Source organism: Xenia sp. Carnegie-2017, unplaced genomic scaffold (genome assembly GCF_021976095.1).
Source record: "Xenia sp. Carnegie-2017 unplaced genomic scaffold, XeniaSp_v1 HiC_scaffold_14, whole genome shotgun sequence".
In the NCBI taxonomy this organism is placed as follows: domain Eukaryota; kingdom Metazoa; phylum Cnidaria; class Anthozoa; order Malacalcyonacea; family Xeniidae; genus Xenia; species Xenia sp. Carnegie-2017.
In genome coordinates this window covers 1,592,753-1,617,699 of record NW_025813447.1, presented here as the reverse complement: position 1 = coordinate 1,617,699, position 24,947 = coordinate 1,592,753, and the positions used below count along the sequence as shown (strand labels likewise).

The window sequence follows — 24,947 nt, the reverse complement described above, 5'->3', positions numbered from 1 at the left end:
TAAAAAAGGTATATAGTGCGTTCGTAGGAAGATATTTAAAGACTTTACCACGCTTCATACCACGCTAGATACTTTACGAAGATATTAAGTGCCTTTACACAAATCTGTAAATTTTCATCGCATCCGTAAATTTTTCATTTGATTAAAAACATTCACTGGTGGAGAGAATATTTGCACAAAAACGAACAAGAATCATAAAGCTTGTCTCTTAGTTTTTACCACTTATCAATAAATTGATAAAATACAATTTATCTTATCTAATGGCGATTAAAACTTGCTTATAATTGAGTTTCTAGAAATTTTCTATGTGTGTGAGTTAATAAGTTGTATTCATTCTAGAATTCAATGGCGTGCCTAGTTTTTTAATATTGTAAGAGATGCGTCTACATGAAGTACACAGTTTTTTGTACTTTATACTTACGCGCGGGACTCGTGCGGGATTCACTGTACACTTACGCGCGGGATTACGCTGCGAAATTCAAAGATTGATAACAATTGTTGTCGTTTTATCATTGTAAATAAACGTGTCTTTGCCACACTAAACAAAAGAATTATCAAAGAAGTGTTGCATCTTACTTATTTTTAAATAATGTCGAAACGACGACGTGAAACGGATACGAACGAGCAATCATTTCAAGGAGACGACGGTGCTGATGAAGACACAACAAACCCAGTTGTTTTTGAGAAATACGCTAAAACAGATATTTCCACTGATGAAACGGTATGCATATAATCACGCTTACTTTACAAAATATGAATATTTGTGAAAATATTACATTTTGTGTTTATTTTTTGTAGTTTGTTGAATGCCAGGATGTAAGTCTAATAGTCTTTTATTAAAACAATTTAAAAATTACATATGTAACATGGGTGACGTCAGAGGAGTGACGTCAGTTTTGGTGGTTTACTTGAGAATGTGTTCATGTCATGATTGCCATTTTTCTGTTGATATTTTACCTTGTGACTGTTTTCCACAATGAAACATTGAGAAATCAAAATTTGATGTCCAAAAAAGAGGGTGAATAATAAAGTTGAAGTGGCTGGTCGCTTTGCTAATTTGATGATACCAAACTGTTGAGATATTTATTATTAAAAAAAATGCAGACGAGATTAAATTTGATATCCGAATAATTCAGCAGAGTTTTAATTTGCCTGTATTGTAGTGGCTTTGGAAGCTTTTAAAAGTTGTGGGTGTTCCATATTAATTATGCTATCACCTACATTATATGATCCACTTATAAACTGCTTGCTTGATATTGGTTATTTTTTGTTTTTTTCCCCATTTAATAGCATCATGTCATAGCAAAAGGCCTTTTTATTGATTTGAAAAGTTGATACAAAATTAAAATATCATTACCATCAATGTTCAAACAAAAAGCTAAATTTCTACATGGCTTTCCTGTAAGGGACACTGACGCTCAAAAAATTGTGATTGTCTTGCAGTCCTTGGTAAAGAAATCCCAATCTTATTTTTTATAAAATAAAACTACGTGTGATCATTTCAGAACTCGAAGGAAAATTCCGAGATTTCAGTTTCAACGGAGCAACTTCTGCAAATGGCAAAGTTGCAGTCAAAGAAAACTGAAATCATTATGGACACAGAAGAGAAGGCGGAGAAGCCTGAATTAAAAGCTCAGAAGTCACTGGATGGAGATGACAGTGCAAGCGACAGGGGCTCAGTTGCTGAGGAGACAAACAGCCATCTTTTTCAGGAACTGCTTGATGTAGTACTTAAAATGAAGGACAACAATGGTCGCATGATTTGTGAACTGTTTCTAAAACTACCGCCTAGACAAGTAAGGAATAATTGCATATTTGTGGTGCTATCCTGCCATGATTGTAGGGTTTCACTTCCCATAGTTACATTGTCTTTCTCTTTGGATTCATGTTTTATAAATATCTCTTTGATGTAGCAATATCCAGAGTATTTCAAGGTTATCAAAGAGCCCATTGATCTTAAAATGATATATTCCAATATAAAAGTAAGTTGTAAAGGGATATTGTTATCCACCAGGGGTAGCAAGTTGAATTGATGTCTCATCATGAGTGATTTATGCTAATTATTTGGTGTTGTTTCATCCAGAATAATAGATACACCTCGTTGGATGACCTTGAAAAAGATTTGAATCTTCTTGCAAAAAATGCACATGCTTTTAATGAGCCTGGATCACAAGTTTATAAGGTTAATTTATTAATTATTAACAAGCTTATAAGGTTAATTTATTAATTATTAACAAGTTTATAAGGTTAATTTCTTAATTATTAACAAGTTTATAAGGTTAATTTCTTAATTATTAACAAGTTTATAAGGTTAATTTATTAATTATTGACAAGTTTATAAGGTTAGTTTATTAATTATTAACAAGTTTATGAGGCTAATAACTTAATTATTAACAAGTGTATAAGGTTAACTTATTAATTATTAGTTATTTATTAATTATTATTTATTAATTATTTATGAGGCTAATAACTTAAGTATTTACAAATTTATTTGGTTAATAACATAATTTTTTACAAGCTCAAGCTGTTCATTACCATGGCGATGTGTGAAGGTGAAATAATTTAATGTTGGTCATGTTATCATTCAGGATGCGACTGCTATTAAAAAGATTGTTGCTGTAAAAAGATTGGAAATCGAGCACATGCTATCTGGTGCAAAATCTAGCAAAAGATTAAGGTTTGTATTTCTTCTTATCTATAGCTAAGCACGTTTTTCATTAAGAAATAATCAAAGGGGAGTGCTATCACACTAGCGTTTTTCAGGGGCTGCTTGTTTACAAATAATTTGAAGTATTTTTTTTCATGACATTCAGATATTTTAGATAAAAGGAAATGTAACAATCACAGATTACTAAAATCATTTTAGTCCACCTTCCGCCCAATCATTACACCGTCTTTTGAACACTCCCTATTTTAAATCAATTAAAGCTGAATCCATGCAAAAAGAACCTCCCATGTTTTGTTGCTATGTTGGCTTTCTGCTGGTTTGTTCACATCTGTATTTTTAAACCCTTAAGATGACCTGTTTCCTTTTTTCTTCACTCAGATCGAAAAGGTCGACGACGAAAATGTGTCCGACCATCAGCGCTTTGCTTTCTGAGTCGGACGATGAGGATGAAGAATTATTAAATGATGCCACTCAATTAATGGAAGAAGGAGATGAAAAAGAAGATGGTACGAAAAATCTTTAGTTTAATATAAAACTCACAATTTGTGTCAAGTTTGTTATGTGTAGTTACCCCACGTTGTGTCAAGTTTGTAATGTTTAATTACACGAGGTATCAAGTTTGTTATGTTTAGTTACACAAGGTGTCAAGTTTGTAATGTTTAGTTACACGAGGTGTCAAGTTTGTTATGTGTAGTTACACGTCGTTGTGTCAAGTTTGTTATGTTTAGTTACACGAGGTGTCAAGTTTGTTATGTTTAGTTACACGAGGTGTCAAGTTTGTTATGTTTAGTTACACGAGGTATCAAGTTTGTTATGTTTAGTTACACGAGGTGTCAAGTTTGTTATGTTTAGTTACACGAGGTGTCAAGTTTGTTATGTGTAGTTATGTGTAGTTACACGACGTTGTGTAAAGTTTGTTATGTTTAGTTACACGAGGTGTCAAGTTTGTTATGTGTAGTTATGTGTAGTTACACGACGTTGTATCAAGTTTGTAATGTTTAGTTACACGAGGTGTCAAGTTTGTTATGTGTAGTTATGTGTAGTTACACGACGTTGTATCAAGTTTGTAATGTTTAGTTTCACGAGGTGTCAAGTTTGTTATGTGTAGTTATGTGTAGTTACACGACGTTGTGTCAAGTTTGTTATGTGTAGTTACACGAGGTGTCAAGTTTGTTATGTGTAGTTATGTGTAGTTACACGACGTTGTGTCAAGTTTGTTATGTGTAGCTATGTGTAGTTACACGACGTTGTGTCTACACAAAGTTACTGCTGGTTGATTCACTAAACGTCCACAGTCATAGTTTACCTGGAGTGATCATTGAACTAAAATACATGAAACGCTACCTGAAACAAATAATTGAAGCCAATCTTACACCCAGACTCGCGTATGCAGTATTTCGAAAATCTCTCGCGGAGTGAAAATAGATTGATTACACACGCGTGTCTGGGTGTAAGATTTGGGTTCAAAAAATTATTAGGGTTTTCTATTACAGATAGCGTTCCATGTATTTTAGTTCAATGGAACTGATAAATCAATTTTTCACGCTCAATTTTATTTTTGGAATTTATCTCACGGACAGTAAAATCCTCCTTATGGATACAGAAACTTTGACATGGTCGACTCATCAAATAATGTTTCTTGTTTAAGGCAATGACGAACAAGATGGTCCGTTTCTTTTGCTTTATAATTCCATTCGTGCATACGCTGACACCACTGGCCGTGTTTTGAGTGAAGCTTTCATGAGATTACCTTCAAAAAGGTTCGCTTTAATGGTTCAATGCTTTCATCTTCATCAACATTTTACAATTTTCATTTCTATGGGCAACGTGTCTATAAGCTCGTTTCTTTTTTCATTTTTAGAGCATATCCAGATTATTATAAAATAATTAAAAATCCTATTGGGTTACTAAAAATTGGATCCAACGTTAAGGTAAACAGAACAACAACTGACAAGATGCCTGATCCTCCAGTGATGTAACTTTTAGTCATCACGTTCACTATAATGGAGAGTTTTAACTAAATATTTTATCGTTGTTGCTAGAACAATTATTATGAAAGCCTGAACGATCTTGTTTTGGAAATACAACAATGTTTCGAAAATGCCAAGACTTATAACGAAACGGATTCAATGTTGTATCAGGTATGTGCTCGGACAGCAGTTCGTACTTCTCTTTCTGTTATACTTGATGTAAGATTGAAAATGCCTACAAAAAAGATGATTGAATTTGGTTATCACGGTATGGTTGTACACAAGGATTGAAAATGTCCTGTATCGCCAGTAGCACTGCTGCCAGGAAAGTTTTTCTACAAAATTACTGTACATAGCATTTCCATAATATGGAGTAGATTTTTTAGAATATTGGCGTATGAAAGCAATACATAAAGCAGATTACACTGTCATATGTATACTGTAAAGTTGACAATACCAGTAGTCAACCCACGAAATATGATGTAGAAACGTTTGTTTTCAAGTCTTTTCTCTGAAATTTGCCGCCTGGAAATGAAAAGTTTTGTTCTAGTCTGCCTGCACACTGCCTCGCCAAAAGAACTACAATCGTGCACAGGCTTCTTCTAATATAGTTAGTGCAGAGGTGAAGCGGAGTTTTGGTATTGTTCAACAGTGGTTTAGACATTCTGGCGAGGTTTATTTTGCTCTTTTCCCGAGTAAATCTTCTTGTAAAAAGTAGTCGATTATAATTAAGCAGTTGTATTTATCTGTTTTTGTTTTATATACTGTAGGATGCTGTCTTGCTTCAGGATGTTTTAAATAAAAAGAAACCAGAGTTTGAGAAATTGTGTATTGAAAAAGATATTCCTCTTATAAAGCCTATGAAAGTAAGCTTTACTTGAACAACCATAAAATTTTTACGTGTTTATGATGATTGTGTATTGTTATGTTTAGTGTTGTATATTGTTGACCGTTTATAGGAAAAACTTCCCCGGAGAAATGACCCGATGAACGTCGAAGACGATGAGGCAATCGTTGCCAAGGATACTCCCGGGGGGAAGGGACGAAAATTTGGTAAAAAACAATCCGAGATGGATCTATTGAAAAAACGTATGAAGGAAATGTATGACGCGGTTGTTAATTACCAGGTTTGAATGAACTTTGAATAAAAATAGGATGAAAAATGACAAGGACTAGATTGAATGCTTGTGCAAGGGTGATGTCTAGGACTGAGACTACAATGAAGGTTGAGAGGAAGAGAAGTATGACCCAGACAAGGACTAGATTCAATGCTAGTGCAAAGGTGATATCCAGGACTGAGACTACAATGAAGGTTGAGAGGAAGAGAGGTATGACCCAAGCAAGGACTAAATTCAATGTTAGTGCAAAGGTGATGGCCAGGACTGAGACTACAATCAAGGTCGAGAGGAAGAGAGGTATGACCCAAGCAAGGACTATATTCAATGCTAGGGCAAAGGTGATGTCTAGGATTGAGACTGCAATGAAGATTGAGATGAAGAGAGGTATGACCGAGACTAGAATGGTAAGACTCGGACCAGAATGTGAAGAGGACTAAGGTTAGGACTAGATTAAAAGTGAGAGCTGAGACAGGGACTGGAATGTGAAGAGGACTAAGTTTCGGACTAGATTAAAAATGAAAGCTGAGACTGGGACTGGAATGTGGGAGAGGAAAAGTGCGTTTACGGGTGAGAGCGAGCGTTAATACTGGGGTTTAAATGAGAAAGAGAACTACGTTAGGTCGCAGGTAAACTAGAGCTATACTTAAGGGACGAGGACGAGTAATGCAAAAGGACTGGGGAAGGACAAAGAAGTGAGGGTTATTTGAAAACTGACGAGTAAAACCGTATGATATTATTACATTAGTTAAAATTATTTTTTGTCTCAATTGCTTAGGACGATTCTGGAAGATTTTTGTCAGAACTATTTTTAGATCTTCCTTCAGCAGAAGTAAGTTCAACGAGCAGTATGTGAGCAGAATGTTGACTTTCCTTACACCGTAGTTCGTCTTTTATTTGTTTAGTTGTATCCTGACTATTATAAAATAATCTCTGAGCCGACATGCCTTCATATGATCGATAAAAACGTACGCGAAGGAAAGGTAGGTTTGAAAATAAAACTTATGATATGACAATGCTCATAAATGGTTAACAAATTTTAGTCGGAATTGGTCATTCATTTCTCTAGCTCCACATCTAAATTACTTTTTACAAAAGTCTCGAGTTACGATTTGAATTTGTAGTTTTACCAATTCACAGCCGTGTGGTATATGAACAATTTGACAGCTATTTTTTATCAAAACATCACGCATTAAGATCTCTACGATGGTCGAGGATAGTGTGAAATAGCAACGTAAATGCGAAGCTCGAGTTTTTTTTGACTATTTCTTTCTCTGCACTCATTTTGATTTCTTTAATAATTTCCTGTGTATGGATAGTGTGAAATAGCAACGTAAATGCAAAGCTCGAGTTTTTTTTGACTATTTCTTTCTCTGCACTCATTGTGATTTCTTTAATAATTTCCTGTGTATGGATAGTGTGAAATAGCAACGTAAATGCAAAGCTCGAGTTTTTTTTGACTATTTCTTTCTCTGCACTCATTGTGATTTCTTTAATAATTTCCTCTGCATGGATAGTGTGAAATAGCAACGTAAATGCAAAGCTCGAGTTTTTTTTGACTATTTCTTTCTTTGCACTCATTGTGATTTCTTTAATAATTTCCTGTGTATGGATAGTGTGAAATAGCAACGTAAATGCGAAGCTCGAGTTTTTTTTTGACTATTTCTTTCTTTGCACTCATTGTGATTTCTTTAATAATTTCCTGTGTATGGATAGTGTGAAATAGCAACGTAAATGCGAAGCTCGAGTTTTTTTTTGACTATTTCTTTCTCTGCACTCATTTTGATTTCTTTAATAATTTCCTCTGCATGGATAGTGTGAAATAGCAACGTAAATGCAAAGCTCGAGTTTTTTTTTGACTATTTCTTTCTTTGCACTCATTGTGATTTCTTTAATAATTTCCTGTGTATGGATAGTGTGAAATAGCAACGTAAATGCAAAGCTCGAGTTTTTTTGACTATTTCTTTCTCTGCACTCATTTTGATTTCTTTAATAATTTCCTCTGCATGGATAGTGTGAAATAGCAACGTAAATGCAAAGCTCGAGTTTTTTTTGACTATTTCTTTCTCTGCACTCATTGTGATTTCTTTAATAATTTCCTGTGTATTTGAGTGCTAATTTTTGGCTTATTTAGTATCAAACAGAAAATCAGTTTCTATTGGATTTTGAAATAATGTTCGAGAATGCTAAACATTACAATGAAGTTAAATCGCAAGTTCATCAGGTAATCTAGCTCCACCATCTTCTTTCTTTTACATCAACACCTCGAGAAAATGATTTTCTTAATTACATCCGTTGAAATGATGGGAAGTTCGGTATAACAATAAGAGACTTTTATCTTTTTATCTTTTGCAGGATGCTTTAACGTTGGATAAAGTTTTGAAAAAGAAAAGAAAATCGCTTGGACGACCAGCATTCAGTAAGTTTGCTGAATTGCATTTTTTTACTTACCTCTTGGCTGAATAAATTCTCGATTGTGATTGGTCAACAATCATGGTCATTCTCGATTGTGACTGGTCAATAATCATGGTCTAGATTTTCATTCTCATCAACGACAACGAACATTCCCATCTGTTACAATGTTACAGGTTCAGTGGAGAGTTCACCTTTACTCAGCTCAAGTGCAAAACAATCTAGTACCGCTGCCAAACAATCGACTCCAACTAAATCTCGTTACCATTCCCCCAAAGTGCCACAGGCCATTACATCATCCGATGTCAAGGAACTTTGCAAAGAACTTTATAATTCTGTTAAAGATTACACAGTAAGATTTCATTGATGGTTTTAAAATTTGCCATACTGCAGCGTGTACACGACGACCTCAAAGATCATGTTCTTCAAATGGTCGTTAATACTTTGGTGAGGTTCGTTTTTAATTTTATAATCATGATCTTGGTTTTATGTTTCTACAGGACAGCACCGGACGTTATCTTTGTGGAATATTTCAAAAACTTCCTCCAAAAGCGGTTGGTAAAACGTTTGTTTTGATATTTTCATTGCAGTTTTTTTATCGTTTGCATCTGATATCTCCAATTGCATCACATGGAAAGTTGCTGCGGAGTTCGGACTTTCATCCATTCACAAACTTAAGACTTTTTATAAATATCAAAGCCCAGCAAAGTGCTTTTAAAAGAGCCATTTAATGCATAAAAAGAAATATTTATTTAGACTCTCAAGACATCATCAGACAGTTACGCTTCTAAATAAGTATTTCTTTTTATGCATTAAATGGCTCTTTTAAAGCACTTTGCTGGGCTTTGATATTTATATTATAAATTCGCTTTCCGCCCGGTATATCCCTGGTCAACAATTCTTAAGACTTTTTGTATAAGTTAATCCAATGATTGTATTCTTATTGTATTATGAGACGTCTTTGTTCTGAATGTTTGTCTGATTAAATAAATTGTTGTAACATTTTCACCGTTTACGGCGAATGACCTCTACGAAAACTGTTGTTTGAATGCGACTGTAATTTGGATTGTGATGTTTTGACAGGATTATCCAGATTATTACGCAATGCGACTGTAATTTGGATTGTGATGTTTTGACAGGATTATCCAGATTATTACGCAATGCGACTGTAATTTGGATTGTGATGTTTTGACAGGATTATCCAGATTATTACGCAATACGACTGTAATTTGGATTGTGATGTTTTGACAGGATTATCCAGATTATTACGCGCTGATCAAGCGTCCAATAGACATGATGAAAATCTCCAGTAAAGTTCACGCAGAACAATATGGCACTCTCGAAGAATGTTTCCAAGATTTTGTACTCATGTTTGATAACGCTTGCAAATACAATGATCCCGATTCTCAAGTCTACAAGGTTTGCTTACGTTTCTACATTTGCTCTAGTTCTTTTTTTAACTCCACACAATCAATAAATACGTCATAGGTAAGTATTTGGAGCTTTTTTATTTATTGTGCAAATGAATGTATGATGTTCACTATAGTTTAATTACCTCTGTATAAAAATACGTAAAGACTTGGAGGTTAAGTTTTACTTAAATCTACTATATTCATGGTAGAAATGAATGTATGATGTTCACTATAGTTTAATTACCTCTGTATAAAAATACGTGAAGACTTGGAGGTTAAGTTTTACTTAAATCTGTTTATAAATGCCCATAAAATATTACTATCTCATGTAGTTGTTGTAAATGCCCATTATAATTTTGACCTCTACGTGTGTATGCGATAAAACCTGTATGTAGAGAGGTCTTCAGTGTTTTTTAGCTTTCTCTCCCTGCTCCAGAAGAAACAATCTGTCAAACAAGATTCAGAGTTTTTACGATTTTTAGTTTTTACATTTTAGGACTCGCTGGTGTTGTTGAGAGAGCTGTTTGCAACAAAACTTGAATTAGTTGGTAATGGGTTTCATTATTTTTGCATTGTAAAACATTATTTTCTGTAATTTCTGTAATTTGTTATCGTTATATGAAACGTCTCTCCGTGCTGTTGATGTACTTGATGAATACCTCATGTTAAAATGTTCTGAAGCGAATGTAACAACTAATACGTCATGTTATGTCAGGTGACTACGAGCTTAATGTTCCTGACGTCACAGAAATAGTGCAGAAAATGTTGGAAGAAGTTTATAACGTTGTGATAAATCACAAGGTATGAATTAAGGATTCCCAACACGCTTGCTATCTTTGTAAGATTTCCATTGTTATGTGTATAGGATGACGATGCTATCGTGATTCTTATTTGCTATCTTTGTAAGGAGTCCATTGCTTGTTTTGTCTATAGGATGACGATGGTCGTTGCTATAGCGATTCTTTAATAAAGTTGGCAACAGTCAAACGACAAGATCATCCAGAGAAACGGTAAGATTCAGTGTTGCAAAACGTACTACTAATTATAAAAAAAAGTTATTTATTGTCTTGGAAGCCAAGTGCAGAATACAAAAAGAATTTTTAATTCTATTTTAAATTCTTGTTTTCACTGTCATGTATCGACCTCCAACATTTAAGTATAAAGTGTTTTTAAAACCATACTACAAAACTTGTGTCTCTGAAAGTCATATTCAATATTTTCTGTTTAGCGCTATTTTATCCCTGTCTACCATAGGAAAGCTTGTTCAGAAGGTATGAGTTATTACAACAGACAACACTTTGTCTCGCGTGATTTTTAAAAAGATTTGTATTTTTTTCTATTAATTTAGCGTTATTATAAACGATTGGATAAATTTCAAGATGATTTATTCGCGTTTTTTGAAAATGCACGAACACATCGCTTTGACTCTGAGGTATGTCAATGACTGAACCTATCGTTTATCTGTGAGCGTTCTTGTTGCGTTTACGCCATCTTTGTCCTTCTCTAGTCTAAAATAGACGACGAAGGACAGGGAATGGGGTGTGAATAAACAATGGAGGATAGGGGATGGGGTGTGAATACACGATGGAGGATAGGGGATGGGTGTGAATAGACGATGGAGGATAGGGGATAGGGTGTGAATACACGATGGAGGATAGGGGATGGGGTGGAAACAATGGAGGATAGGGATGATGGAGGATAGATGGTGGAAAGAATGGAGAATGAATGGAGGATAAATGGAATGGAATAGGGATGGAAAATGGAAGATGAGATGGGATAATGATGAATGAATAAAGATGGAGGGATGGAAGAATAATGGAATGGATAGATGGTGGAATAATGATCGATGGATGAGATGAAATAAAGATGGGGATGGTGTGAATAGACGATGGGGATGGGGAGTGAATACACGATGGGGGATGGGGTGTGAATACACGATGGAGGATAGGGGATGTGGTGTGAATAGACGATGGAGGATAGGGGATGGGGTGTGAATAGACGATGGAGGATAGGGATGGGGTGTGAATAGACGATGGAGGATAGAGATGAGGTTGGGGTGAAAATACATTAAATCATTTTCAAGTTATGCGTATATTAAGGCTTGTGATTATGCGCCATAAATGCGAAAGGTTTAGCGAGTTTATGTGTGTGATATCTAAGTGGAAAATTGTCTTGAAACAAACTGATACATTTTGTGAATTTAGTGAAGATACATTTAATTGAGCTTATTAGCTAATGTAATTAATTTTGCACGTGGATTAAAGATTGAGTTTTAACTTTTATTTCTCTCAAGTGATGTTTTGAAACAGTTTTTCAGCATCAAGTTACAGTGTGACCAATGCGGCCATAAATTTGATCATAAATTTAAAACTTATTTTGTCCGTAGATATCATTTCTTGATTATAAGTCGAAAATGAAATGTTTCATCTCGGACATTTGTAGATTTACGACGATGCAGTTGAACTTCAGTTGTTTTACGTACAACAACGTGATCGATTATGCAAAGATGGCGAACGTTTCGTGTCACCGGCTATCTCACAAACAAAACGACATCTTCAGCACGAACTTGACGAGGAGAGGAAACGAAAAATGAGAAGCGAAATATCCAATGTAGTGAATGTACATGCTGAAAAGACAATGAAGGTTTGCTGTATCATGAGATCATTATGATTCCATCTACATACGGGATTATCATTATGGATTCACGTGTATGATTATATTGATATATTTACATGTGAGATGACATGTTAGAAGTGACGTAGCCATCACGCAAATTTGTTCGTGCTATGTAAATTTTTCTGTGTTCACTCACTGTAAAAAAACAATAGATTTCTAAAGAAATGAATAATGATAATGATCTGAAATTTACATAGCACGACCTAATTTGCGGGATGGATACGCCACTGCATGTTAATCCACATGGAAAATCACCATGTTTAACATACGTGTGAGATAATCATGATTAATCCACATATGAGATAACCATGATTAATCCACATATGAGATAATCATAGTTAATCCACTTGTGATATAACCATGATTAATCCACATGTGAGATAACCATGATTAATCCGCATGTGAGATAACCATGATTAATCTACATGTGAGATAACCATGATTAATCCACATGTGTGATAACCATGATTAATCCACATATGAGATAACCATGATTAATCCACATGTGAGATAACCATGATTAATCTACATGTGAGATAACCATGATTAATCCACATGTGAGATAACCATGATTAATCCACATGTGTGATAACCATGATTAATCCACATGTGAGATAACCATGATTAATCCACATATGAGATAATCATAGTTAATCCACTTGTGATATAACCATGATTAATCCACATGTGAGATAACCGTAATTAATCCACGTATGAGATAACCATGATTAATCCACATGTGAGATAACCATGATTAATCCACATGTGAGATAACCATGATTAACCCACATGTGAGATAACCATGATTAATCCACATGTGAGATAACCATAATTAATCCACATGTGTGATAACCATGATTAATCCACATGTGTGATAACCATGATTAATCCACATATGAGATAACCATGATTAATCCACATGGAAGAATGCTATGATTGATCTACACGGAAGAATTTTTGACAAATCCTCACAAAAGATTATTGTAATATATCTACGTAAGAAATTATTAATGAAATGCAAGATCAACATAATTTATCCCGTTGATATCATTGACAGAGGAATTTTGTTCAATACATTCTATTGTCATCAATATTTTCATGAAGCCTTGTGGTTTTTTGATTTAAAAACATAGTTTTCCATACACAGGATGATTGTAAGCCGTTGTCTGAAGTGAATGTGAAAGATATAGTTGTGACAATTGGAGATTTTGTTCATGTGGAAGCTGCAGGGTAATTCTAAAGTATAGGGATTGAACTTTTTATGCTTGAAGAGAAAAACTAAGTTTTCGTGATTTTGCTTTGTAAACAGAGATCGTTTCATAATTTCTGTTGAAAAAATTTGGTCAGACGTTCAAGAACAACAGGTAAATGGCTTTTGTGATCAATGAAATGAAAAAAGTGTATTGTCATCTGCTGTAATACATACATTCCCGAAAATCCTCACCTATCCCAGTCCATCAACATGGATCCTTATATAATACATTCTTGAAAACCCTCAGCTATCCCAGTCCATCAACATGGATCCTTATATAATACATTCTTGAAAACCATCACCTATCCCAGTCCATCAACATGGATCCTTATATAATACATTCTTGAAAACCCTCAGCTATCCCAGTCCATCAACATGGATCCTTATATAATACATTCTTGAAAACCCTCACCTATCCCAGTCCATCAACATGGATTCTTATATAATACATTCTTGAAAACCCTCAGCTATCCCAGTCCACCAACATGGGTCCTTATATAATACATTATTGAAAACCCTCACCTATCCCAGTCCATCAACATGGATCCTTATATAATACATTCTTGAAAACCCTCAGCTATCCCAGTCCACCAACATGGGTCCTTATATAATACATTCTTCAAAACCCTCAGCTATCCCAGTCCACCAACATGGGTCCTTATATAATACATTATTGAAAACCCTCACCTATCCCAGTCCATCAACATGGATCCTTATATAATACATTCTTGAAAACCCTCACCTATCCCAGTCCATCAACATGGATCCTTATATAATACATTCCTGAAAACCCTCACGTATCCCAGTCCATCAAGCAACAGCATTTCTTATTTACATCTTGACACTTACACATTTTATTCTTGTCTTGATGAGTTAAAGCTGTAAGAAGTAGACAATTTCAAAACACCGTGTAATTTTTATTTATTTCAGTGGATCTATGGAACATGGTTTTATCGACCTAAACAAACTATGTATGAAAAAGGACGAAAATTTATTGAAAAGGTCACTCTAACTCTGTTTTCTTTTTGCAATGCATTTAAGTCAAGATTTTGTCTTTTTTCTGGGCGGAGGGTTTTTTATAGTTGATTCTTGTTATTTTCTAAATGCTACGTGGGATTTCTTTTGTCGTATTCTGAGATATATCTGTGTTGCATTTTAGGAAGTCTTTCGAAGTGATAGAAAATCCGCTGTGCAAGTGGACAAGATTCTGAGCCAATGTCATGTGATGTATGTGAGGAATTATTCGCGAAGTCGGCCACATGTAAGAATCGCAATGTAGTGATAGTAATGTAATAATTGTAATTTATGACATCAATTTGTCCACGTACGAAATACATTTAAATTAATCTTCCTTTGAGCATAAGGAAATGCCGGTTTTCTGTGGTAATACTAGTTTTTCTGGTGTAAAGTGGTCCAAATGGAAATGTTCGAAAAATCTACGATTCTTATTCTATGATGATGTCATAGTTTACTCTTTTCGGATGACGTCATAGTTTGCTTTCTATTCAGGACTTCGACGATGACGACGTCTACGTTTGTGAGTGTGCGTATAACTCGAGTTTACATCTCTTCAAGAAGATAAAGTCTTGGCCGGGGGGGCACGGCCATACAATGAGATATGTCCCTCGTGATCAACCGTTGCTCCTCACGCGAGCTCCTGTTGATCCAATCGATCCTGGTATTGTAATGAAGAACGATGACGAAGATTTGATTACGTCATTAATGCAAGTTGTCGACGAGAAAAAGGTATGATGGGATAGATTTTTTAGAGAACAAACATCAAAAATACTTAAGGAATGAACATCAAAATACTAAAGGAATGAACCTGAAAAGCGCTATGTTTCATTCATATCAAATCATTCATAGCCATAGAGTTTTGATGTTTTATGTCATTCCAGACAAGTACAAGACTCATTTTATTTGTACTCAAACGAAGCTAAAGTCTGCAAGCAACATAAAGTACTATTTGTATAAAATAATTGGATTTCTAACAAAGTAACGAAAATTTGCTACTTTATTTAGAATATACCTGTTGACGTACCCAACAACGAAAATGCAGTTCATTTTGAGCAATTTATCACGGAGACTGGGTGCTACAAACTTGGTATGCATAAACTTTGCACTATATAGAATATAAGTTCACCTTACTGTCAGTGGAAAGTTATATGTTCAACTTTTGTGTTACCCGTGCAAAATCGTGATCTTTTAAATTATTGTGTATAAGTATTATTTGCCTTAAAATGTTCAACATCTTTCAATACTTTATACCCACTTTAACCATTTAAATCCCTAGGTGATACTTTATACCCACTTTAACCATTTACATCCCTAGGTGATACTTTATACCCACTTTAGCTATCTACATCCCTAGGTGATACTTTATACCCACTTTAACCATCTATATCCCCAAGTGATACTTTATACCCACTTTAACCATCTACATCCCTAGGTGATACTTTATACCCACTTTAACCATCTACATCCTTAGGCGACACTGTATTCTGTCTGTGTGATGAGGGTTATTCCATCATAGCGAGAATAGACAAAATCTGGACAGACAGAACGTAAGTTAAAAGTTTTCAAATGACAGTTTTGTTTGATGTTCTATTTGTTAATATAGCAAGAAGTGTCATACTTATAATGACAAAACCACCTTCTAGGGGAGTGACATATTTCTGTGGGTCGTCGTTCATCCCTCCAGATGATACCCAGCATCTACCCACGCACATGTTTTATGACAAGGAAGTGTTTCACATTGCCATGGAAGAAGTACACAGAATGTGTGATATTGAGGGAAAATGCTTCGTGTTGCCAATCAGGGAATATGTCAGATGTAAGTATTACACAAAATGTCAGATGTAAGTACTACACAAAATGTCAGATGTAAGTACTACACAAAATGTCAGATGTAAGTACTACACAATATGTCAGATGTAAGTACTACACAAAATGTCAGATGTAAGTACTACACAAAATGTCAGATGTAAGTACTACACAAAATGTCAGATGTAAGTATTACACAATTTGTCAGATGTAAGTACTACACAATATGTCAAATGTAAGTACTACACAATATGTCAGATGTAAGTACTACACAATATGTCAAATGTAAGTACTACACAATATGTCAGATGTAAGTACTACACAATATGTCAGATGTAAGTACTACACAATATGTCAGATGTAAGTACTACACAATATGTCAGATGTAAGTACTACACAAAATGTCAGATGTAAGTACTACACAATATGTCAGATGTAAGTACTACACAAAATGTCAGATGTAAGTACTACACAATATGTCAGATGTAAGTACTACACAATATGTCAGATGTAAGTACTACACAAAATTTCAGATGTAAGTACTACACAATATGTCAGATGGAAACATTAAAAATACTTTCAATGAACACTATCGTTGGAAGAAAGTTTTAAAGCAAATGTTTACGACTTTTAGCACGAATGACATTTTGCTTTCTAAATGATGAAATGACCATTGATCGTATGTTTCCATTCATAAAGATCGAGCAACTGATGTTCCTGAAGAGGACGTTTTTCTTTGCGAGTCCAGATATGATGAGGACGACGGGGGACATTATAGGAAATTGAAGGGCCTAAAGGTACTTCGAGTGATATGTATCAACTAGTGCGCCTGTGGTACAAAACTGTCAATGTTTTTGCTAAAGTATTTTTACGTGAATGACGTCACCACGAAGGAAATTTGTGTTTATAGAGACCGACTTTATCAACAAATGTTTACGAGGAAGAATTCTATTTCTTTGAAGAACACTTGAATCCTAATAAGGTAAATTTTACATATTATGTCATGTACACATGAGTCGCGTGCTTTAAGTCACGTGATTACTTTCTTAGTGCTATTTGTTTTGAGTGTAAGTGGTCTACGTCTGTTTGTCATGTGACCATTGCTCACGTTCTATCACGTGCTTAAAGTGTATGTCACGTGATTATTTACATGATTTATGTAAATGAAATGAAATATTTATTTTCCATCAGAGACCTTCGCCCTTACTTGTTAAAAATTTGAGTGATTTAAATCGTGGAGATCGTATTGTTTCTCCATCTTTGTCTGCTGATGATTCAGAAAGCGGAAAGGTTTGTTACAAAATCCGTCGTTTTCACATTACTAGTTCTATATAACTTTGTACGCACGGAAAAACATTGGGCTCAACAATATTGATAAATGAATTTCTCCATACTTTGAAACTTCGAGAGCGAGAGGAAACTTTGATGTTTTACCTTTTAGAAATAACAATAATGTGAAACTGTATGTATTGATGATTGGATTGAGCTCAGATCGGTTTGCACAGGCTAATGCAAATTCGCTTATTGACCAATCAGGTCACGCGTTTGATTGTTGTTATTTTACAAAGCGTTATGTTAGCGAATGAGGTTTTGGCCAATCAGCGTACCGTACAGTATTTAGAAATACTGTATTATAATATAATTTTACTAAATATAAGATTATGTATGGATTTCTTTGGATAAAGACTTAGATGAACATGAACTCGTAGGCAAGCCTTTTTCGTTTTTTATTCATTCACTTGGACTCTCAAACATTTATTTTTTGAAATATCATTACAGAACTTGTGCATTTATTGATATCGAATGGTTTTGGCATTTAGAATTGGAGTGTGTCGTCTCGTGCTATGTTATAACAATCACAAAACAATTTTACATAATCTGTGAGAAACAATTGTTTTTCTTTACATCTTTCAGTCGGCAAAGAAACGATCGCGGGCTCAATCTGGATTTCTTTTGTACTCTGCGGAAAGACGTGGAGCCTTAAGAAAGCAATACCCTGATTACGGCTTCGGAGATATCAGTAGACTCGTTGGAACAGAGGTAGGGTATATAATGATATTGCGTTGAAGCTACTATTATTATGTGTTGATTACATGGGGAGAGCGATATCAGTAGACTTTTTGGGACGGAGGTAGGGTATATAATGATATTGTGTTGAAGCTACTATTATGTGTTGATTACTTGGGGAGAACGATATCAGTAGACTTGTTGGGACGGAGGTAGGGTATATAATGATATTGTGTTGAAGCTACTATTGTGTGTTGATTACATGGGGAGAGCGATATCAGTAGACTTGTTGGGACGGAGGTAGGGTACATAATGATATTGTGTTGAAGCTACTATTGTGTGTTGATTACATGGGGAGAGAGATATCAGTGGACTTGTTGGGACGGAGGTAGGGTACATAATGATATTGTGTTGAAGCTACTATTATGTGTTGATTACTTGGGGAGAACGATATCAGTAGACTTGTTGGGACGGAGGTAGGGTATATAATGATATTGTGTTGAAGCTACTATTATGTGTTGATTACTTGGGGAGAGCAATATCAGTAGACTTGTTGGGACGGAGGTAGGGTACATAATGATATTGTGTTGAAGCTACTATTGTGTGTTGATTACATGGGAGAGAGATATCAGTGGACTTGTTGGGACGGAGGTAGGGTACACAACGATATTGTGTTGAAGCTACTATTATGTGTTGATTACATGGGAGAGCGATATCAGTGGACTTGTTGGGACGGAGGTAGGGTACATAATGATATTGTGTTGAAGCTACTATTATGTGTTGATTACTTGGGGAGAACGATATCAGTAGACTTGTTGGGACGGAGGTAGGGTACATAATGATATTGTGTTGAAGCTACTATTATGTGTTGATTACTTGGGGAGAGCGATATCAGTAGACTTGTTGGGACGGAGGTAGGGTACATAATGATATTGTGTTGAAGCTACTATTGTGTGTTGATTACATGGGGAGAGAGATATCAGTGGACTTGTTGGGACGGAGGTAGGGTACACAACGATATTGTGTTGAAGCTACTATTATGTGTTGATTACATGGGGAGAGCGATATCAGTGGACTTGTTGGGACGGAGGTAGGGTACATAATGATATTGTGTTGAAGCTACTATTATGTGTTGATTACTTGGGGAGAACGATATCAGTAGACTTGTTGGGACGGAGGTAGGGTACATAATGATATTGTGTTGAAGCTACTATTATGTGTTGATTACTTGGGGAGAGCGATATCAGTAGACTTGTTGGGACGGAGGTAGGGTACATAATGATATTGTGTTGAAGCTACTATTGTGTGTTGATTACATGGGGAGAGAGATATCAGTGGACTTGTTGGGACGGAGGTAGGGTACACAATGATATTGTGTTGAAGCTACTATTATGTGTTGATTACTTGGGGAGAACGATATCAGTAGACTTGTTTGGACGGAGGTAGGGTACATAATGATATTGTGTTGAAGCTACTATTATGTGTTGATTACTTGGGGAGAGCGATATCAGTAGACTTGTTGGGACGGAGGTAGGGTACATAATGATATTGTGTTGAAGCTACTATTATGTGTTGATTACTTGGGGAGAACGATATCAGTAGACTTGTTGGGACGGAGGTAGGGTACATAATGATATTGTGTTGAAGCTACTATTATGTGTTGATTACATGGGGAGAGCGATATCAGTAGACTTATTGGGACGGAGGTAGGGTACATAATGATATTGTGTTGAAGCTACTATTGTGTGTTGATTACATGGGGAGAACGATATCAGTGGACTTGTTGGGACGGAGGTAGGGTACATAATGATATTGTGTTGAAGCTACTATTATGTGTTGATTACATGGGGAGAGCGATATCAGTAGACTTATTGGGACGGAGGTAGGGTATATAATGATATTGTGTTGAAGCTACTATTATGTGTTGATTACTTGGGAGAGCGATATCAGTAGACTTGTTGGGACGGAGGTAGGGTACATAATGATATTGTGTTGAAGCTACTATTGTGTGTTGATTACATGGAGAGAGAGATATCAGTGGACTTGTTGGGACTGAGGTAGGGTATATAATGATATTGTGTTGAAGCTACTATTATGTGTTGATTACATGGGGAGAGAGATATCAGTGGACTTGTTGGGACTGAGGTAGGATATATAATGATATTGTGTTGAAGCTACTATTATGTGTTGATTACATGGGGAGAGAGATATCAGTGGACTTGTTGGGACGGAGGTAGGGTATATAATGATATTGTGTTGAAGCTACTATTATGTGTTGATTACATGGGGAGAGCGATATCAGTGGACTTGTTAGGACGGAGGTAGGGTACATAATGATATTGTGTTGAAGCTACTATTGTGTAGTTGATTACATGGGGAGAGCGATATCAGTAGACTTGTTGAGACGGAGGTAGAGTACATAATGATATTGTGTTTAAAGCTACTATTGTGTAGTTGATTACATGGGGAGAGAAAATACTATGACCTCAATAAGACCAACCCGAAACCGATTTTTTATAGTGTATCACAAGACATTTTTTTGAGCAGCTGATCCGAATGCTGTAAACCAATAAAGTTTTTGTATAATTATATATAAATCCGAATAATTATAAAGATTGTTGGATTTTGAGGACATAATGAACTCGAGCTAAACCCCTAACCCTTCGGCTAACCTTAACAAATCCATTAATTTATTGATAACTGAAAAAAACTTATTGGAACTTGCATTAAACACGCCACAACCGATTTTCATTTTTAACATTTCATCCAAGTGGAAAAACCTTAGCCCTATGAATTTCATTTTTAACATTTAATCCAAGTGGAAGAACCTTAGCCCCATGAATTTCATTTTTAACATTTAATCCAAGTGGAAGAACCTTAGCCCCATGAATTTCATTTTTAACATTTCATCCAAGTGGAAGAACCTTAGCCCCATGAAGAAAGAAGAATGGGAATCGCGTAGTATCAACAACTCTATAACTCGATCTCAGTCTTCCATCACTACTTCTTCACCTGCCGCGTCCATCTATCCCGTAATGGTGTACGAATGTCTCTGGGAAGGATGTGATTATCAATATGAAGATCTTAACGAGCTAATGATACATCTCCTGGAAAGCGGAGGTCATTTAGTCAAGTTGGGTGAGTGAAGAATCGTCGAGGATAATAGGATACATTAGGGGGTAGTAGAATAGAAGTCATGTTATACAGAAAGTCTACGTCTAAAACAATTTAAACGAGTTGGATGAAACAGGTGTAAATGAGGTGTGGTAGGTAGGAATAAATAGGGATAACTGTTTACATTTTTTTAAACATGGGGTTTGTCATTGTAGTTTGCATTGTGAGGAAGGGAACGAGTTGGGATGGATGGGGATCAATCAAGGATACATGTTTGTACTTTTATAGAAGATGGCACATGTCCGTGTAAATGGCGTGGCTGTGAAAATGTGAAGAGAGGAATGAGGTATGTTCTTTTTGCATTTTTCTTGATTGTCATCTTCCATCTTATTATGTGTAAATTTTTGACCAGCAATTGTGATAACTTTGCCAAATGGTGTTTTTTGTTGTTGATGCTGTGTTGATGTAGACCGTTCAACACTTTGACGAAACTCATAAGACATTGTCGTGAAGTACATTTGAAAGCTCCCCCGAGGCGCGTGGAACTCCACGAACGTAGCAAGTAAGTCAATTTTCGATGCATTCGGATCTTCCATGTTGTCTATTATATTTATTGGTGACAATCCTCGCCGTTTTTAAAATGAAATGATTTGCTAAATGATTTATCTTTGTATTTCCTTGTTTAACGTCGAATGAATGTTCGATTTCACATTTTTCTAGGAATTACTTTCCAAGAAATCAGGCTGCCGTACAGCCCGAACATCTCCCTCCTGAACCCGTATCGAAAAATCAGAATGTGGTAACCGCTGCTACCAACCAGCAAGCTTTTATTGGTGTCGTACCCTCACCAACGCCCAGTCAAGTTATGGCGACTGGTGTAGTTGGTATGAGCCCAGTATTATTAGATCAACAATTTGCCAACGTTTTGAGAATGCCAGCACCTGTTATCCCACAAAGTAAGCAAAAAAAAAACATTCTTACTCGATCCCAACATGTTGACTCAACATTGTTTTGCGTTAGTTTAGTTACATGTTGGACCTTAAAGTGATAACACATAGGATCATTGAATAAAATATTCCACGACGCATAGCAACTGCGTCTATACAGCTACATATAGGGTTCAGCGACCGGATAAATTATTACAATACACGTTGCAGAGTGCGCATGCTTTCGCTCAACATTTTTGTGTGTGGTGTTCAAACGCGTTGAGCAATGTTGAGTTACGCTTTGGTGATCACGAAATTGCTGAGCGCTGTTGAGTGGAAAGTTTGAGCAAGTTCAATCTTTTCTCAATACCGCTCATTACCACTCAACTCTTCTCAACGTTGTGTGCAACTGCTCTGAACATGTCGAATCTTCAATGTAGAGCGCTGTTGAGTGGAAAGTTTGAGTTAGTTCAATCTTTTCTCAACACCGCTCAATACCACTCAACTCTTCTCAACATTGTGTGCAACTGCTCTGAACATGTCGAATCTTCAATGTAGAGCGCTGTTGAGTGGAAAGTTTGAGCAAGTTCAATCTTTTCTCAACACCGCTTAATGCCACTCAACTCTTCTCAATGTTGTTTGCAACTGCTCTGAACATGTCGAATCTTCAATGTAGAGCACTGTTGAGTGGAAAGTTTGAGTAAGTTCAATCTTTTCTCAATACCGCTCAATACCACTCAACTCTTCTCAACATTGTGTGCAACTGCTCTGAACATGTCGAATCTTCATGAAGAGCGTATGTTGAGTCAACATGTTGAGAGCGATTGCATGTAGCCTTTGTCTGCCGCACTTAAGGGCGTCCGTCTTGTGTCTAATAGTCATTGTGATGACGTCATCATACTTCAACCTATGGCGTTGTTATATTTGACAGATATGATGAATGTATCCAATTCCGGTCAAGAAAGTCAATTGGGAACACCTCAAAACATTCCCATCAGACCCACGGCTATGATCAGCGGTGCGGCTCATGGTAATCAATTTGCACAGATGTCTTCATTGGGTATAAATGCCAAAGTGTAGGATCAATTGCTTTTTGAGACATGCTCTTAATTTAAAAAATTCTTTAGCTTCAACAAGTATGATTCAACAACAGTTCGTGAACACGATACAACCATATCCACAAGTATATCAGCAACAAGATCCCTTATTGACGCCTTTCACCTCAAATATCCCGTCGACTCTGTCTCCACAACAAATTCAATTGTCACAACAAAGAACTCAAGTTCCCGCACAGAATTCATCATTTTCAATGCAGAAATCGCAACCTTTAGATACGCAAACGACAGAGGAACAAGTAAGGATATGTATGGATAAAGCATGATATAAATGTGTTCTAGTGTATCTTATCATTCCTATAAGATGTAACCGAACGTTTTACTTTGTTTTCGTTTGTTTCCCGGTACTCATCTGACAATATGCTTCATTTTAGATGGCCCCATTGTTTCATAATCCTCCACCTCGACAGCAAAAGCTTCGTCATTCTGATGCATATCTCAGGTAGCTCAATACGTCACTGAATCATTGATCTCCATAACTTTTACTGGATGTTGCATGACTAGCGTTGTTTTGTCCTTTCGTTTGCCCTTAATTGTTTGCATAGTAAGTTTTTAACACCTAGTTCACTCCACTTACCATTTTGATGTTTAGGTGTTAGCTGGTATGAGTAAGGGGTGGCCTGGGCACCAAAACTGTTCCTTGGGTCGAGATTAGGATTCATGTACCTGACATCCTAAGCTGACCATCCCCTCTCGACTAACACACCGATATGGTGGAAATAACGATCGACATAAATAAACAGTCGACAACAACAATAGCAAAAACATTTTTCACTTCACTCAATTTTGCTTTTCTGCTTACTTTTATAAGCTCTTACCATCGCGTTACAAATGGTTCTTATTGACTCTTGAGCTTACTCCTCATATACCCCTTTGGCTGCCTGCTGCGCTGACGTGTATGCATCTCTTTACTCCTCATATACCCCTTTGGCTGCCTGCTGCGCTGACGTGTATGCATCTCTTTACTCCTCATATACCCCTTTGGCTGCCTGCTGCGATGACGTGTGTGCATCTCTTTACTCCTCATATACCCCTTTGGCTGCCTGCTGCGATGACGTGTGTGCATCTCTCGTCACCTAGTTGTTAACTTTGCCTACCCTATCCTCATTAAATAGTTACTGATGTATTACTGTTGTTTGCCTTAGATATATTGAAGGTCTGCGTGATGGAACGCCACATTTGAGCAACTGGAACCCGAACAAACCCGATGTATCCAGGCTTACTCCCCAACAACAATCGCAACTGCCAGCTCAATGGCTGGGATCTGCTTACTATCCACATTCATCCACTGTGGATGCCCTGTGGGCCCTCCGTAAGCACATGTTGAACGACACGCTAAAACTAGCTAAATTTTCGCAAAATACGGCTGTCTAAGTAGGCATTTCAGTGAATATGCTAGTTTGGTTTTTTGTATTATAGATTGTTGAAAAACCATTTCGTTTGGATTCTATTTATAG

General features: G+C 36.1%; 1 protein-coding gene across 5 annotated transcripts; it reads left to right on the top strand.

Moving 5' to 3' along the window:
- The first annotated feature begins 266 nt into the window (after positions 1 to 266).
- Positions 267 to 24,924, top strand: LOC124433850 (protein polybromo-1-like). Of its 5 annotated transcripts, none has more exons than XM_046983652.1 (45): positions 267 to 721; positions 799 to 816; positions 1,506 to 1,796; positions 1,914 to 1,982; positions 2,084 to 2,182; positions 2,589 to 2,677; positions 3,047 to 3,174; positions 4,317 to 4,428; positions 4,530 to 4,599; positions 4,711 to 4,809; positions 5,409 to 5,504; positions 5,598 to 5,765; positions 6,532 to 6,585; positions 6,659 to 6,736; positions 7,888 to 7,977; positions 8,109 to 8,172; positions 8,342 to 8,517; positions 8,666 to 8,719; positions 9,417 to 9,584; positions 10,074 to 10,125; positions 10,293 to 10,378; positions 10,511 to 10,587; positions 10,806 to 10,848; positions 10,926 to 11,009; positions 12,020 to 12,220; positions 13,401 to 13,483; positions 13,563 to 13,617; positions 14,436 to 14,507; positions 14,665 to 14,766; positions 15,015 to 15,251; positions 15,528 to 15,609; positions 15,994 to 16,069; positions 16,166 to 16,338; positions 17,028 to 17,125; positions 17,239 to 17,310; positions 17,520 to 17,618; positions 18,243 to 18,368; positions 21,251 to 21,473; positions 21,738 to 21,795; positions 21,919 to 22,011; positions 22,170 to 22,405; positions 23,307 to 23,405; positions 23,503 to 23,729; positions 23,865 to 23,932; positions 24,636 to 24,924. In XM_046983652.1, the coding sequence occupies exons 1-45, from the start codon at positions 590 to 592 to the stop codon at positions 24,862 to 24,864; spliced, it is 5,106 nt and encodes a 1,701-aa protein (XP_046839608.1). In that variant the 5' UTR covers positions 267 to 589; the 3' UTR covers positions 24,865 to 24,924. The 5 variants fall into 5 exon arrangements, with proteins under 5 accessions (XP_046839608.1, XP_046839606.1, XP_046839607.1 ...); XM_046983650.1 differs by having other exon boundaries at positions 23,307 to 23,435; XM_046983651.1 differs by lacking the exon at positions 799 to 816 and having other exon boundaries at positions 268 to 721; positions 23,307 to 23,435.
- Positions 24,925 to 24,947: the final 23 nt, after the last annotated feature.